The following is a 14,951-nucleotide window of genomic DNA, read 5'->3' as shown; positions in this document are numbered from 1 at the left end:
GATTCTTAATGGGCCGAGATCCAAATCAACCAGTGACCATGGCCTAGTATTGCTTTCTTTCCGAACTAACTGTACCGAGGGACAAAATATGATATGAAACCTGATTTCAGCGTGTCTCCACTGAACCGAAGCTGCGGAGAAACACAATGGAGTCCGCTGTAAAAGCCGGCGGAGTGGAAATCCGGTAACGGGCATGATTGCCTTCACTCTTGCTGTCCGAGGCGGTGGCTATTTATGGACTCTGAAGCCCTCTCCTCCTGTCGAGACGGATTTTGGTGCGTGGCTGTTCTTCGTGGATCGCACCTGTTGCGGTTGCGGCTGCTTTGTGCGCAGTGGCGGATTGATATCTCGGTTGGTGGATGTACCTGACGGTGTTTCCGGGGGGTGGTCTCTTAATTTCACATGGCACAGAAGGCTGATCGTTATTTGCGTATGGCAGTGTTAGTTTTAGTATGGAATGTTAATTGGACATTATCCATTTATCTACACTCTAGTGGTGTCCACCTCCGTGACGGAGTGGTTAGCACAGAACGCTGCGACGCCTGGGTTCGAATCCACGCCTGGGCTTGGGTGTTCTCCTGAGTGTCCCTTCATCAATTTCATCATATCACTCATCCTCATTTTCGCGATTAGCCAAAAGGGGCAGAAAAGCGAAGTAAAATAAACCGAATCAATCCTTCTAGAGGTGTACAAGGGGTCTCTGGTTCTAATCCCGGTTTTGGGCATAGATGTTCTTTATGAGTATCCCTTCATCACTCATCCTCGTCGTCTCGATTATCCAAAATGTTGCAGAAAAGCGTGAGGTGACCCCTTACCAAGACACCTTAAATGTTAACCTCCCTTCCACGTAGTAAACTGGACTGCATTTTGCAGGCTGACGTCTGGGCTCAGACAAAATAATGGGTCTGACTTATCGCACGCAAGTCAAACACCATCTTGTCCAAACGTCATATTTCGTCTTCTGACGTCAGGTTTAATGCTGTATAATAATGGTGTATTTATGCTAAGAACAAACCTAACCAAGAAAGCATTCCGCGCTTGCGTCAGAAGATGAAATACGGCGTTTGATCGAGAAGGTGTTTGACTTACGTGCAATGAGTCATACCAATATAATCCTCTGCGGGGCTTGTGTTGTGATTGTCTTTTCACCATTATCAGGTTAGCACCAAACATCCTCGCCTCCGCGAATATCGAAAAGTAGCAGAAAAGCGAAGTAAAATAAACCAAATCAATCGATGTATGTCGCGGAGAGGGGAGTAGTCAGTTCCCTTTGCTTCCCCGGTCTGGTGCGAGGCACACCCAGCTTGCAACAAAGGCCAAAACTAAATGCTGGCAGCTCTAAACCTGTCCTTCCAGTCCTAACCTCCCGGTTACGGTTAGGAGGGCCGTCTTTAGCATTCCTGCCAGTCTTCGTAATGTCTACAGTGATATACATGCACGAATAATGATTCCCTCGCAGGTCGTAAACGATGGTTAATTTGTCCTTTAATTGCGGTTTTCTGTCGAGCAAACGGCGAGGTTGACTGAATGGGGAAACGGTCCTCATTGTCTGCACACTGCAGCTGAATGCAGGTTATTACGTCAGGAAGTTTCCTTATTTAGACCCCTTTGTTTTGTTTGTAAATAGAGTGAATCGGGGCGATGCAAAAATTCACGTCATTGCATTCCGCCAGTTCGCTTGTTTATGTTTGGCGTGTTCCGTTCGTGAGAAACTTCTGTTTCGTTTCACGTCCAACAAAACAAAGCGTGTTTATATGGAAATGCTATTCGTGCCATCGCCTTTAATGTCTTCCTTTTGGAAAAGTGAAAACTCTTCGCCTGTAACACAAAACGCTTCACACCGGAATCATGTTAAATTCATGTAGAAACGTGCCATTCTCATGGGTTTCCTGAATGATCATTGAGTTCGATTCTCGGTGGGGTTCCATGGTTTTGGCGTTGGTCCGCCATCGCCAGCATGCAATTGTAGCTGATGCAAGAATGATACAGTCCTTGGCTCGTGTGTGTGTGTGTGTGTGTGTACATAACTCTGTTGTTAGTCCGAGCTAAGAATCACATACACTTAACACATCATACAGCAATGACATTCCTAAAAAGAAAACTCAAGCACGATACAGTTGCGAAATTAATATCTACCTAGGTTCATGTTCTGAAGATTGTATTCAATTAGAAGCATAATGTAAGTGTGTGTGTGTGTGTGTGTGTGTGTCGATTCGGTAATGTAATCGGTTAACCGGATGAATTTAATCATAAGCGAACGATTTACCAAATTCTAGTCGATTTTAAACAGTGCTTATAACTTTGAACAAAACCAACTAACTTCATTTTTATTATTATTATTTTTTAAATAGATAATAGAATGTAATATTAGCATGGTCCAAAATCCGCACAGGGTAAGAATTTAGCAAGTCACCTCCTAGATATATACCAATGGACCTAAGAACCATTGGAACCCGGCCGAATCTTCTTTTAAACACCGCATTTACTTTAAATTGACTCTTTACAACACAGGAGTGTCCGCGACTGTCCATTGTCCCCCCATGAAAATTTACTTTCTCTAATATTTTTCTTATTCACTTCCTTATTTTTCTTATTTTCGTTTTCGTTTTTCCTCCGTTCAGTTACAGATCTTTTCACGAAAGAATCTTGAAGTTGGACCGGTCTGTACGTTTTATTCGTCGTCAAAAACTGTGACAACCTGTGTGACTGCAACTCGCCATACATCACCGTTGGTCCCGGTTGCATATACGGAAGGATTGTATCCACATTTACTTTCCGTTCGGTGAGGTTAGGTCAATCGCGACAACTTGAATGAATGATCAAGTGATCAAATAATATAAATGTGATGGGACAAACATATTAATCCGTCCAAAAGACCAGCTGGACTTGTTTAAAATGGAGAGCAATGAAACCTACCATTCACCCAATGAGACTTGAACACGCAACTTTCGACGGTCGTCGCACTACTTTCATGTGTCATAGCAAGCTTGTGGCAAACTATACATCCCAGCAGAGAAATTAGCGACATAAAACAAAAAGGGTCTCGGGTTCGAATCTTGGCCTTGTCATGGGGTTTTTGTGAGTGTCCGGTCATCACTCATCCTCATTTTCGCGATTAGCCAAAAGTGAAACCAAAGCGAAGTGAAAAGAAACCTAACCAAAACAAAGCTACTTAGTAACAAACATTGCCCTGGCAAGAAACCCTAACCCTCTTGCTTTCAGTGTGCGTCTGATGTGGTTGCACAATACTAGTGAGCGTAATGACATAATCCGTGGCTTTCAGCAGACCATGGAGGTAATTGGTGTTGCCAACGCTTATGGCTGCCTGTTCTGTTAATTGAGCGAACAAGATGGACGAATGATATCAACAGACCAGTGCCGACGTATTTTGTGATCTACACGAGATGTGGAATTGAGATAAAGTGATGCTAAGAGAAGTTCAGTTAGAAGAGCACATCCCTCACACAGCCGTCACGTGACTTCATACTTATTTCCCAGTTTCCTGCTTGTTTTGTGCATCGCTATTGTCATTCCCTTTTCTTCTACATCCTGTGTTGTGTTAAAGAATGGAAATCTGTTGGTGCGAAGCAGATGTAGTCCTCAGCGTGTTGACCTTTTCCTTCATGATAAATCACATTGTGGAGATCAGACTGAATGGAAATTGTTTCAAAACTCCACTTTATGGACAGAAAGAGTAATTGGGACTGGCCCTACAGTTTTAAGTGGGATCCGAACCACTATGTGCCTTTACCAGGTATCGAAAACGTTACCACTACAACATCGGGAGACCCCGAACCAAAATAATTGTGGAGACTTTGCATACTGTTACTTTTGCCGTTGGGTGTACCATCAAGATCGTATTCTAGGAATTATACAGAGGCAATTCTCGGTCTCGTCCCAACATTATTATTTTGTATTTATTTTTGTTATTATTCTTATATTTGCTTTACTTCTTTCATTCTATGCTAACCGAGACGTTGACATAATTTATTTATATATTTATTTTCACCTATAACTGAGCCTTGGCTCCAATTACAATAGGCTTACATAGATTTGAAACAATTAAAAAATTACAATTACAATTTCAACAAAGAACAAAAGAAGAAGAAAGAAAGCGAAAGCAAAACTACACTAATCATTGCGTAAAGAATACTAGCACAAATTTTATACGAAACATAAATCTAAAAATGACATTTACAGAAGTATAACGATACATATCTAAGCCAAGCGTCAAGCTGTTTCCAGCAGGTTTTATGTATCAATCCGCACGAGAACTGAGCTCAGAATCTTCCGTGCCAGTCTTGCCTCAACAGCCGATCTGCTTACATCGTAGACACTGAGAAAATCCACAGTATTGCCATCCGCACCCGCACAACACATCAAAACCCGCATGCATGTCAAGTGGAATGTATTTTTCTTCTTTTTGTCTCCTGAAACATAACATTTTAGAAGTGCTTTCTGCGCATAGATTATTTAATAAATGTGTCATTACTTAATATAAATGCGAAATAACTTCTAAACATGAGAGAATGTGTGTATATTTCGAGCACGCAAAAAAAAAAATAAACAAAGATAAAAGTAAACAACGATAGGCCCCTCTTGAATTTAATGACCAATTATTGTTTTTGGTTTAGAAATAAACATTTATGAAAAACTTGGTGATAATGTGATTGATAAAGGGACACCCGAGCGGTCTAAATAATAATACTGCTTTTTTAAAGTGTGTTTATGTATTATTTTAACACTCGCTGAACGTCGTTGAATATTTAAAACAACTTCGATTTTTAATAGCTAAACGTATAAGTTTGCAGTTTTAGGGTTAACTTTCTGACTGTTATTTCTTTCTTGCAGTCGTCGCCGATATTACCCCTGGCCGAGGCGGCCGCGAGGAAGCCCAGCATCGGATGGAGCTCTGAGAAGAGCCCTTCCAGCCCAGCGGCGGAGCCCTCGTCCTCTGACTCCGACAACACAGAACCCGGTCGACAACAGAAGAGGCCTCCGCTGCAAAGGCTGGCGGCTCTAGTCAAAGGCGGAGCCGGCGACGGGGCCAAGATGGACAGAAGCAAGGTAGGTCCATAGTGGTAGATGCAGCATTCTTCTTCCACATCCAAGGGGTGTCTGTCTCATTGTGTTCTACGTGTTTAATGGACAAATGTTATTAGTTTTTAGTGTCTTCACGTTTTTGTATGTACGCGAGAGAAAACTCGATTATATCAGGAGTTCATCCATAATTTTTCCATCGGGGGGGGGGGGGGTAAGTTCCTATTTATGGGGTGTAAAGGTATATTTATAGCCAAAATGACTATAAGTCGTGCCTTTGTGAAATAGAAATAGGGATGTTGAAGAAATTTGTGTGTGGATGAATCACTGAACTAGGCACACTCTCTCTCTCTATATATATATATATATATAAAGTTTCTAAGAATAAAATATCAAACTTTTTATTTTTTGGATCGAACCCAAAGAGGACAATGAGACTGCTTCCCTTAACTTTAATATTTTTCCGTAAGGGAACAACAGACGTTGTCATATTCGCAGGTAAGTTTTAAAAAGAAAAATCAGAGATTGTTTTCGAACTGTGCCAGATGTAGTTTCTGGGAAGACAAACGTGAAAGCTGTTGATTTTGTATTGTTTCCGGTGTCACAATTTCATTGTTGCTTTCCGAAGTACAGGAGATGCGTTCCCAGAGAGTCGTGTTATTCTGTGTGTGGTAAGCAATGTGCCAATTTGTTGTCTGTTGGCCACTGATTCACGTTCCTTGCAGCATTGTTCCTAAGCGGACTGTAACATTTTTTCGTAGCTACGTAGTTGATCCAGCTTGTGACGGTAACGAAAACGAAACCAGGACCTCGTCTCGCTCCCAGACTTTGTACTGTATTTCTGAATGTCACGTTAGTCCGCCTTCCAATCAAGGGTCCGATTCGTGATGGGTTGGTTCTTCGAATCCGATTCCTGAGGTATTTCAATCCTAGTTCTGATATTCCTTATCCCAAGTCTTGAACCTGATATCCCAAATCCTGGACCCGATATCTCGAATCATGAACCCGATATCTCGAATCATGAACCCGATATCCCAAATCTTGAACCCGATATCTCAAATCCTGGATCCAATATCCCGAATCCTATGTCCGATATAAGATTGGCAGTTCCTCGATTCAACATCGCAACCTTGCATCCGTCCATCCATCGAGTGGTTCAGGTCCAACTTCAAAGTCTATCTTAGTCCACTCTCACTTAACCCACCTCAGAGTAAAAGTTTCAGCAAATTTTCTTTACCTTATGACTTATCCACACGTGGCGAGTGTGTGTCATTTGAATTTCACCGACGTTGTGTGAGTTGACATAAGTTCAAAGTAAAGGACAACGAGTTTCAAGACGAGACCGGTAACGGGAGAGTAATCCTCGTCAAGAGACTGCTGTCTTTTGTAAGGACCATCCCAGATTCATGTCCCATTCAATCTAAAAACCTATTTCTTTGGGATTTCGTGATCGTAATGAGTTAATTGTTACTGACAATAATTTTGGGCGTGGCAGTGTAGAAATATTTTTTTCCGTGTATATTTACTACATGCTATTACTTAAGTATCCATATCACGCAAGATTTACTGGTTTTACGCCAGTGAAAGGCAGTGGCCGGAGGGTGCTTGAAGCAATATCCGGCGCAAGAAAATATGCTGCCGTTAACGAATTAATGTTGGCAGCCATGTATGACCGCTGGAAGGATTTGCTCCAGTAATTACTCTTGGCTGTCCAGAAGGCGAGCGACTTACAGATGCAGATTTTTTAGCCACACTAGAAAGGGAGCAATTGTTGATGTTGAAAATAGTTTTGGTTTGTTTCACCGGTTCGTCCGTCTCTTGAAAAGGTAAGAATGAGATTGTACTAGCATGTCCCTCGGGGTGGAAGTGTGAAGCAAGGAGCGCATGTGTATTTTGCTGGTCCTTATAATTCAAGTACCGGTCACTGTATAAGCAGTAGACCCTCCCTGAAATTGCTATGATTTATATTCATTTTGTGGAGACAAGCTAGGTAAGAGAAAGTTAAAAACGCTAGGGTGCTGTCGTCGCAATTTCAACCATAAGGGAGCGAGGGCGATGCAATCAGCTGCTTGCATGTAATCCTGCTCCTGGGTTGCCAATATGTGCAGCATTCTTCACGTTCATTCGGTGCGAAGCGTTTGTATCATCAAAAGGGGAAAACCGTACAATAATGTTGAATTTTTTTTTAAAAAAAAAGCAAGGGAGGAAAGTTATAAATATTTCTGTATTTCTCTTACTCTCTCCACACATCTCTCTCTTAAGCTTGACGCGCACTGAGACGCCGGAAGCGCGGCAACAGAACGGAACAGTTTCGCTTCCGGCGTCTCAGTGGGCGATAACCCTCAAGATAACCTGCAGACTTCTAGCCGGAAATTCCGTGCACGTTCCCCTATAGTAAGCGTTACATCATTTGATTTCAATAGAAGCAGACGACAGGAGTTCTGTTGCCGGATTTTTTCATGTTTCCCCGCGTCTCAGTGCGCGAGGTCCTTTACTCGGCCTCTATGGTGGCTGTTGTGGTAACATCGTCGCCTTGTAATGAAAAAGGTCCCGGGTTCGGTACCCCGTAAAGGTACATAGTGGTTCGGATCCCATTTTAAACTGTAGGCCCAGTCCCGATTAGCCTTGCTGTTCATAACGTAGACTTAAAAACAACTAAAGAAACAGACTCTTCTCTTTCGTCGTCGTCTCTCTCTCTCACCCACATATAACTAGGCAATGGAAGTTATCACTGTTGTTTCCCCAGATACTTGTAGTGGTACGCTTGAAAGCAGGAAACTCTTCTATCTTCTGGATAAGTGCCATATGGATCGTAATGAAGTATTGGGATTAACGTTATTAAAGATGAAGACTTGAAGGTTCTTACGCGTGTGTATTTTCCATGACAATATAAAACTCATTGAAGCTTTTCGTATCCAAGTTTAATAATAGTCTTCAGTTTATATTGCTTGACATAATATCTCAACATATTATGTTGTGAATATTCCCTTGAAACAGTGACCGTACGTGGCTGTGGAAAATTGTGTAAATTTTTTTATTAGGTGAAATAAATCCAGGTAAAAGCTGTTGAACTTGAAGATGCTCGTGTGAAAGCTACAGCCGACAGGAGAAAATGAGATGATGTCTACCCGTGGTGAAGATTCCAACAAAAAAAAATGCGAGACGAGACACGGAACGAAGAAAGTTCGAGAATCGTAAAATTGTTCCGCAGCCTGAAAGTTGTGTTTCCTCTTTGCTCAAACCAGTAAAAGTTTAGAGATCGGTTACTTATTTCAATCCATTATATAGCTCATGCCGATATTTATTTTTATTTTAAAGGTCCGTCAGAATGTACACCGTAACGAACGATGGAACTAATTCATGTAGTCCAATTATTTATTAAAAATTCCTCCATCATATCTAATAATTACTTTGAAAATATCCTGAGTTCGAATCTCGGCCTGGGTGGGCCTTTATTTGTGAGTGACCCTTTATCAATTTCATCTAATCATCACTCATTCTCATCTTCACCATTAGCCTAAATCGGAAGAAAAGCGACGTAAAATAAACCAGAGCAATCAATCAATCTGTTCTTGTACTTTCGGGTTTTGAAACCTGAAAATAGTTCTTGAAACTGAGAATGGCTTTGAAGATAGAAAACATTATTGAAAACCGATAACCAGTTTTATGAAATTTAATTTTTTGTGGAGAAACTGATCTTTCGGTTTTCTGAAAACCGATTTCTAACCTATATACTAGAATCAGTGGCCTCCGAACGTGTTACAGTGTGAAATCAGTAAGATTTGCATTAACGCCGCTCAATAATTGTTGTACATGATAGTCAGAAGGAACTTTCCGAAATTATTCTTATCTCTGACCTTTGCTTCGCAAACATTGATTAAATACTTTGATTAAATACTTTGAATTACGCAACGTCGAGGAATCTCCATATGAGCACGTAAATATTGCATTATAAATGCACGTGGAGATCCTACAGCGTGCGCATTCGTGAATCGAATGTTTAAATATTAATTGTTACAATCAGTGAACAAAGGAAGTACAAGGTAGAACGAAATAAAGCTATATCCTTAACTCATGTTGGTGAAGAAGTACGAAGTTACGATTAGTACTCAGTATGCTTACAGCCGTGGCAACCTGGTGTGTAAGGGGTTACCCTTTCAAGTAGTACACCCTGGACTGCATTCTGCAGGACGAGTCTCCGGCGTCTACACTCACTGGCAGGATAACCGTCTGCGAGGCTCGTGGTGTGTCCTGTCCATGGGTGTTTGTGATTGTCTCTTCATTCATCACATCATATCATCATTCACCCACATCTTCGCGATTAGTCAGAAGTGGCAGAGAAGCGACGTAAAATAACCTAATCCACCGAAGAGAGAGAACTTCTTTTAACCGTGACCGAGCACGTCGAGTGGTCGACTCACGATATCGTCACCCAAGGTTCCGGGTTCGAGCCCACGTGAGTGTACCTTCACCAATTTATTCTAATTGTTAATCATCTTCATGGTCGCCATTAGCGAGATGTGACAGAGAAAAAAGTAAAATTAGAGATACAAAGCGCTCCCTAGAATGTGCATCAATAATGCTTCAAGGAAGAAAGTAATTAATTAAACTCATGCGACAAGTGCTTAACTTTCCTACCCTTTCAGATACTTGCAATCAAGATGACTGAGAAGAGATATAAGGACCCGGAGATAATTTTTTAAGATTTTCCTTGCTGAAATCAAGGTCTTGTGTTAATCACCCCCACTCCTTTCGCAACCACATGTGAATTATCTCGGAACGAGTAATACAGAGATAGCTTAGCACTCATCACTGATTACGAACTTGACTTGACATGCGAGTCATTCTGATATAATCCATCTCCTACGTTCCTTGATCTGCCTCTCATCTGCACGTTGGGGTGTGTGTTTTGACATGGGTTTAAGTACATTTACATTAGGTTACGTTGGATTGAACTAGAAGGCTCCGAGTACATTCATAGACATCTAAATATGGGTATATATCTAGAAGACGTTTTCATTTGTGGATTTTATTGAAACGGTTAGGTTTAGGATGGCTTGTATCGTAGGATCTTCTTAGGGGAGTCAAGTTACTTTATCCCCCCCCCGCGTACACCTCAGCGAAATCAGAGTACCTTTTTGTTTTGTTCCCCGCCCTTCAATAAATATCCACTCTCATATAACAGCTTCTCAAATTAGAGCGAAATACACGCACATACATACGAGGGGAGAGTGAAAAATTTTGAGCCTCACGGGGAAGGGGTGTTTGAGCTATAGTTTCTCATTATGATTTCTCTACATTATCACATAATCTCTCTAATCACACACCCCAGATCAATGCACTTATGCATTCTGCGCTGCAATTTGTTTACAGTCATCTGGTTGAACGATTTGTCCTGAGTCTCACTCCACTGAATTGACCGCCTTCGTCCATGTGGAAGTGACGTCCTCGAAGTGAGTTCCTCGTAGCAGGAAGAAGATGAAAATCTGACGGGGGGAGGTCGGGAGAATAAGGTGGATGGGGAAGTGCGATGAAGCCACACTCGACCAACGCAGCCTGTGCAGTGAGGACTCTCCGACAGAGGTATCGAATCACGGCCCTGTAGGACACTCTCTTATTTGACACTTCATTCATTTTCAACCTGACAAAAAAAAAATAGAAGAAAACGTGTGAATTTCATAAAAGTGCGCACAGAGTGTCCTAAAACTCAAACCTTCAATCCTTCAAAATTTTAACTAACTAGCATCACTCCTTGCATGTAAGGCTCAAAACTTTTCATTCTCCCCTCGTCAGCCGACTGGACGATCGAGCACTACAAGTGTCGGCTTTCGATCTCTCCATCGAAGTTCCCGGTTCGAAGTCCCGTGGGTGAACTCTTCTATCAAATGTATCTATCATCACTCATCCTCGCCGTCGTAATGAAGCAAAAGTGGCAGAAAAAGGACCTAAAATAACAAATATATATTACAAATATGGGGGTAACCTTGATACCTTTTTGTCTGAAGCATCTGTTCCCATAGCAAATGTTGCCAACGAGGTTGAGGGTAAGAGGATGCTTAGAGCAGGAGGAGGCAGATTTCATCTCAAGATATCGGTAAACAAAGATTATACTCTCGCAGAGAACCCATCATTAAAACGAGTTCTACTGTTGTACTTTTTTACTGTTATGAATATTTTTGAATTCACAAACACGTATTCATTAGTTTTTCCCCAATATGTACTAGAAATAGAAACTCTCTTACGCCTCGTGCTGAGAAATACATTATTATTCACTATTATAAATAGTACATCGCTTACATTGTAACAGGAAACGTTTCACAAATCTCTCGTTTGCATCATCAGACTCGATAGATTAGGAAGCGAAACATTTGTGTGTTACATAGTTTGTTGAATCAGTTCCACGATTGCTCATTGTTTGCTGTTGACAAAACACACACGCGCACGGTTGTCAAGTGTTATGTTTTTATGTGTGGTTTTTAACGATATATTTTTTCTGTTTTCATTGTACATTTTTTTCACTTGGTTCTCAAGTGTAACTGAGTTTTCCAAATTCATTCTCATTAATTTTTTTATATATATATATAATTCTTATGCCTTCTTATACATTTATTTCTCATTTAGTATTGGGGCCTCCCCGATGGCGCAGTGATATAATAGTTGCCTTGTAATGAATGGGTCCCGTGTTCGAGCACATAGTAGTTCGGATCCCACTTTAAACTGTATGTCCAGTCCCGATTAGCTTTACTTTGCATAAAGCACCAAATCAATCAATCAATCATTTAGCATTGGAGCTTGCAACCAATTTCACTTTACCGGGTGAACACATTTTTCTTCCCACTCCAGCGGGGTTTGATGATGTCAACCAGCAGCTTGTGAAACGTTACATGTTACAAATAGTCCTTGTTCTGTTTATAAATGTGTAGAGGATAATAGTGTCTTCCTTTTTTACTTTGTCTTTTCACACGTATGCATAACTCTAGCATCTTCCAATTTATTTAAAGTGGGCGTCATTGACCTGTAGTCCGTTTACTCGCAAGAAAGGTGGACAAAGATACACTTCCGGCTTCTGAATCACCTATGACAAATTCATATCCGGTTTCTGGCTCCTAGAAGTATTGAACAAAGTGCACACACACACGCGCGAGACAAGTATTAAAACATTCGTCAAAGAAAAAGGCCTTTGAATCCATTCTTAAAGTCCAGTCGAGAGCGCAGCTGGGCTTGGAAATATATTTAAAAGAGTTACGTATATGCTTCCAGAAGCATTCTTAGTCATGAAGGTTTTTCCGCGGAAAACAAATTAACAGGAACAACTAGCTCTGACGATAAAAAAAAGGAAAGAAGTGATAAAATTCCTGCGATATGTCTAGCCACAGTTATGATCCTTAGTAAATGGTTGTTTGCGTTTGATAACACCCACAGCGCATAACCACTTCTTTTTTTTAGTCAAGCAACTTCGTCTCCAAGCAGACTGCTGACCTATATTCGGCCATATTTATTTCGTCGACGTCAGACATGTAGTGTGTACTGTAGTTTATGTCTTTAATGTAAATAACAACTCTTATAGCCAGGTTGGTCGACTGGACATCGCCACCGACGGCTGTTCCTTTGTGAGTGTCCCGTCGTCAGTTTCATCTAATTGTCAGTCATCCTCATCGTCGCGACTGGTTTAAAAGGGTAGAAATGCGTCGTGAAATAAGATAATGCAAATGTTAGCAGCTCGTAACGAGACGCTAATCTTGTTTCGGCTTCATCCACAGGAGCGAGTTAATTTTCTTCTCTGCAGCACACTTACGCATGCGGAGCACAGCACGCTACGACCCCAGGGGTCTCGCGTTCGAATTTTTCTCTGGGCATGGATGTTCTTTGCGAGTGAGTGTCCCTTCGTCGATTTTATCATATCATTACTCATCCTCATCGTCGCGTTTAGCCGAATGTGGCAGAAAAGCGACACTAAAGATCAATCAATCAATATTTTGAGTTCTTTCACCAGCATTGTCTGTATCATTTCACTATCGTTACTTCCGTACTGTTGCTCCCGTAGAAAATATTCCCTATTTATTTTAATGTTGGTTTTCGTGGAAATCTAGTGGTGTTAAAAGTTTAGGACAGTTATCAGTTTTGCCTGTGCATATGTGTTTCACAAATACAGCCACGAGAAAGAAAAATAGCACTACTGCGTTTGTGCTCCGCTATGAATTATATGATCTTCCGGCAAATGGACGACATAGAAAACAATTCCTTTTGTTCCGAGCCTGTGAACCGGACAAGAGCAAGGGTGGAGCCATGGTCGCATACAGGGTGCATAACAATCATGATTTTTATTAAATCACGCTAATTTTTTTGTGACGAACTGTATATGTGCCATACTTTAATCGGAAGAGGTCGTGATCCTTAGAGGGCTGTTGCGCCATCGAGTTTAGTTTTTTTTTACTCTAACCAGAAGAAAAGGATTTATCCGATACATTGAATTGTGAGAATGCAGAAACAGTTGGTTTTGCGAAGCAAATCTTGGGAGACTGTGTAGATAATTCGTGAGTAAGCATTCACGAATCTTGCGGCAACGTTGACGGTGGTTGGATCCCCTTGTTGTCGTTTTGTGTGCTGAGAGCACGTGCTATTTTCGGCGGCTGCTTTTTTCATTCTCCTTGGGCGTGGCTAGAAGATGAAACACGGGAGTCGGAAGTAGATGGTGCTTAGGTAACGTTTTTTTACTTTGTTTTATGCCGTTCGTGTAGTGGGTGCTTGACAATAAGAATTGCTTGTGTTGTATTGAATGTAATAAAAATATGTACAAGCCTTCCTGCACTAGATGTTGAAGATTAAATATGTTATAAGCTTCACAGATGATTCGGCCCTCTGGTCGTTGTTTAGCATTTTTGCAGCTTTGCATATCCAGGACAATTGCTGTGATGACCCGAAATTCTGTTGGCGTTCATTCCGCCGTTGTTTCTCTCTCGTGGGTGTTTCGTTCGTTTCCACAGCGGATTGGAAAATTATACCGTCCAGCTGGCATAGTTCCATGCACAAGACCATTTTTGTAGCCATGGTAACAAGACGAGACTTTACATAGACTCTGTCTCGTTTGGAATTGTAAAAGCCCGTCTCCTCCTCGATCTCGCGTCGATTATAAAAATTCGTTTGGTTTCGAAGGGCAGCTCGCGGACTCGTCTCCAATCTCGAAATATATGTGATAAGCAGTGCATGCAACGTGTCATGTCGCATACTTTCACAGCGTTAAGGCGAATAACTTTTTTTCTAAAAAGTTTTTCTGTGATGCCTGGTTTCGATGATACGAGCCCACGAATAAAACGTAATTTTATTCGGAATACATGCAACCCACCGCACACTAATACATTACTTTTGCAATTACGATAAAACAAAACATATAATCACGTATATATCCGCGTGGCATGTTTTGGAAAGTCCATTGGTAAAGTAAAATTGTTCAGATAAAATTTTAAACATCGTGCACCAAAATTTCGAACGATTTCGATGTGATTTTTGGTATTTTAGCGTCGATTTTCTGCACCTATTGGCTAATCGCGACGATGAGTGATGATATGATTAAATTGATGAAGGGAAACTCGCAAAGAGCCATGTTGGGATTCGAACGCGGGACCCATTGCAAAATTTGTCATTTCTCGGTTTCAACTCAAATTTCGAGTTTTAACTTCCTCGTTCAAAGTGCTAGTTAATCTAAAAGTTACTGTTGCGGTACGAATGTCATGGTAACAACTTGGATCCACATTTCACTACTTTTTTTCTACATGCGAATTCGATGTGCGTTGATATGCACATACAGAAACCTTTGTATTGTCGCACGATAAAGATGGTTTCAAATTTGTTTCGAAGCACAGCATTCGCACAGAAATGAAGTAACCTCGCCAGATACAATGTAGTGGATGAAT

At 41.2% G+C, this 14,951-nt stretch overlaps 1 protein-coding gene across 3 annotated transcripts in view; it reads left to right on the top strand.

Annotated features, from left to right (window-relative positions):
- Positions 1-14,951, top strand: part of LOC145986818 (uncharacterized) — an 89,183-nt gene that overhangs the window by 39,300 nt on the left and 34,932 nt on the right. For 2 of the 3 annotated variants that reach the window (XM_083121270.1, XM_083121269.1), the window contains exon 3: positions 4,852-5,067. The exons of the other annotated variant lie outside the window; for it this stretch is intronic. In XM_083121270.1, coding sequence (XP_082977396.1) covers positions 4,852-5,067 — 216 coding nt within the window. The remainder of the gene's footprint in view (positions 1-4,851; positions 5,068-14,951) is intronic. 3 annotated transcript variants of the gene reach the window in all.

This window comes from Lepisma saccharinum, chromosome 4 (genome assembly GCF_977018435.1).
Source record: "Lepisma saccharinum chromosome 4, izLepSacc3.1, whole genome shotgun sequence".
Classification (NCBI taxonomy): Eukaryota; Metazoa; Arthropoda; class Insecta; order Zygentoma; family Lepismatidae; genus Lepisma; species Lepisma saccharinum.
Note: the sequence above shows the minus strand (reverse complement) of the source record. Positions and strands in the feature narration are given on the sequence as shown.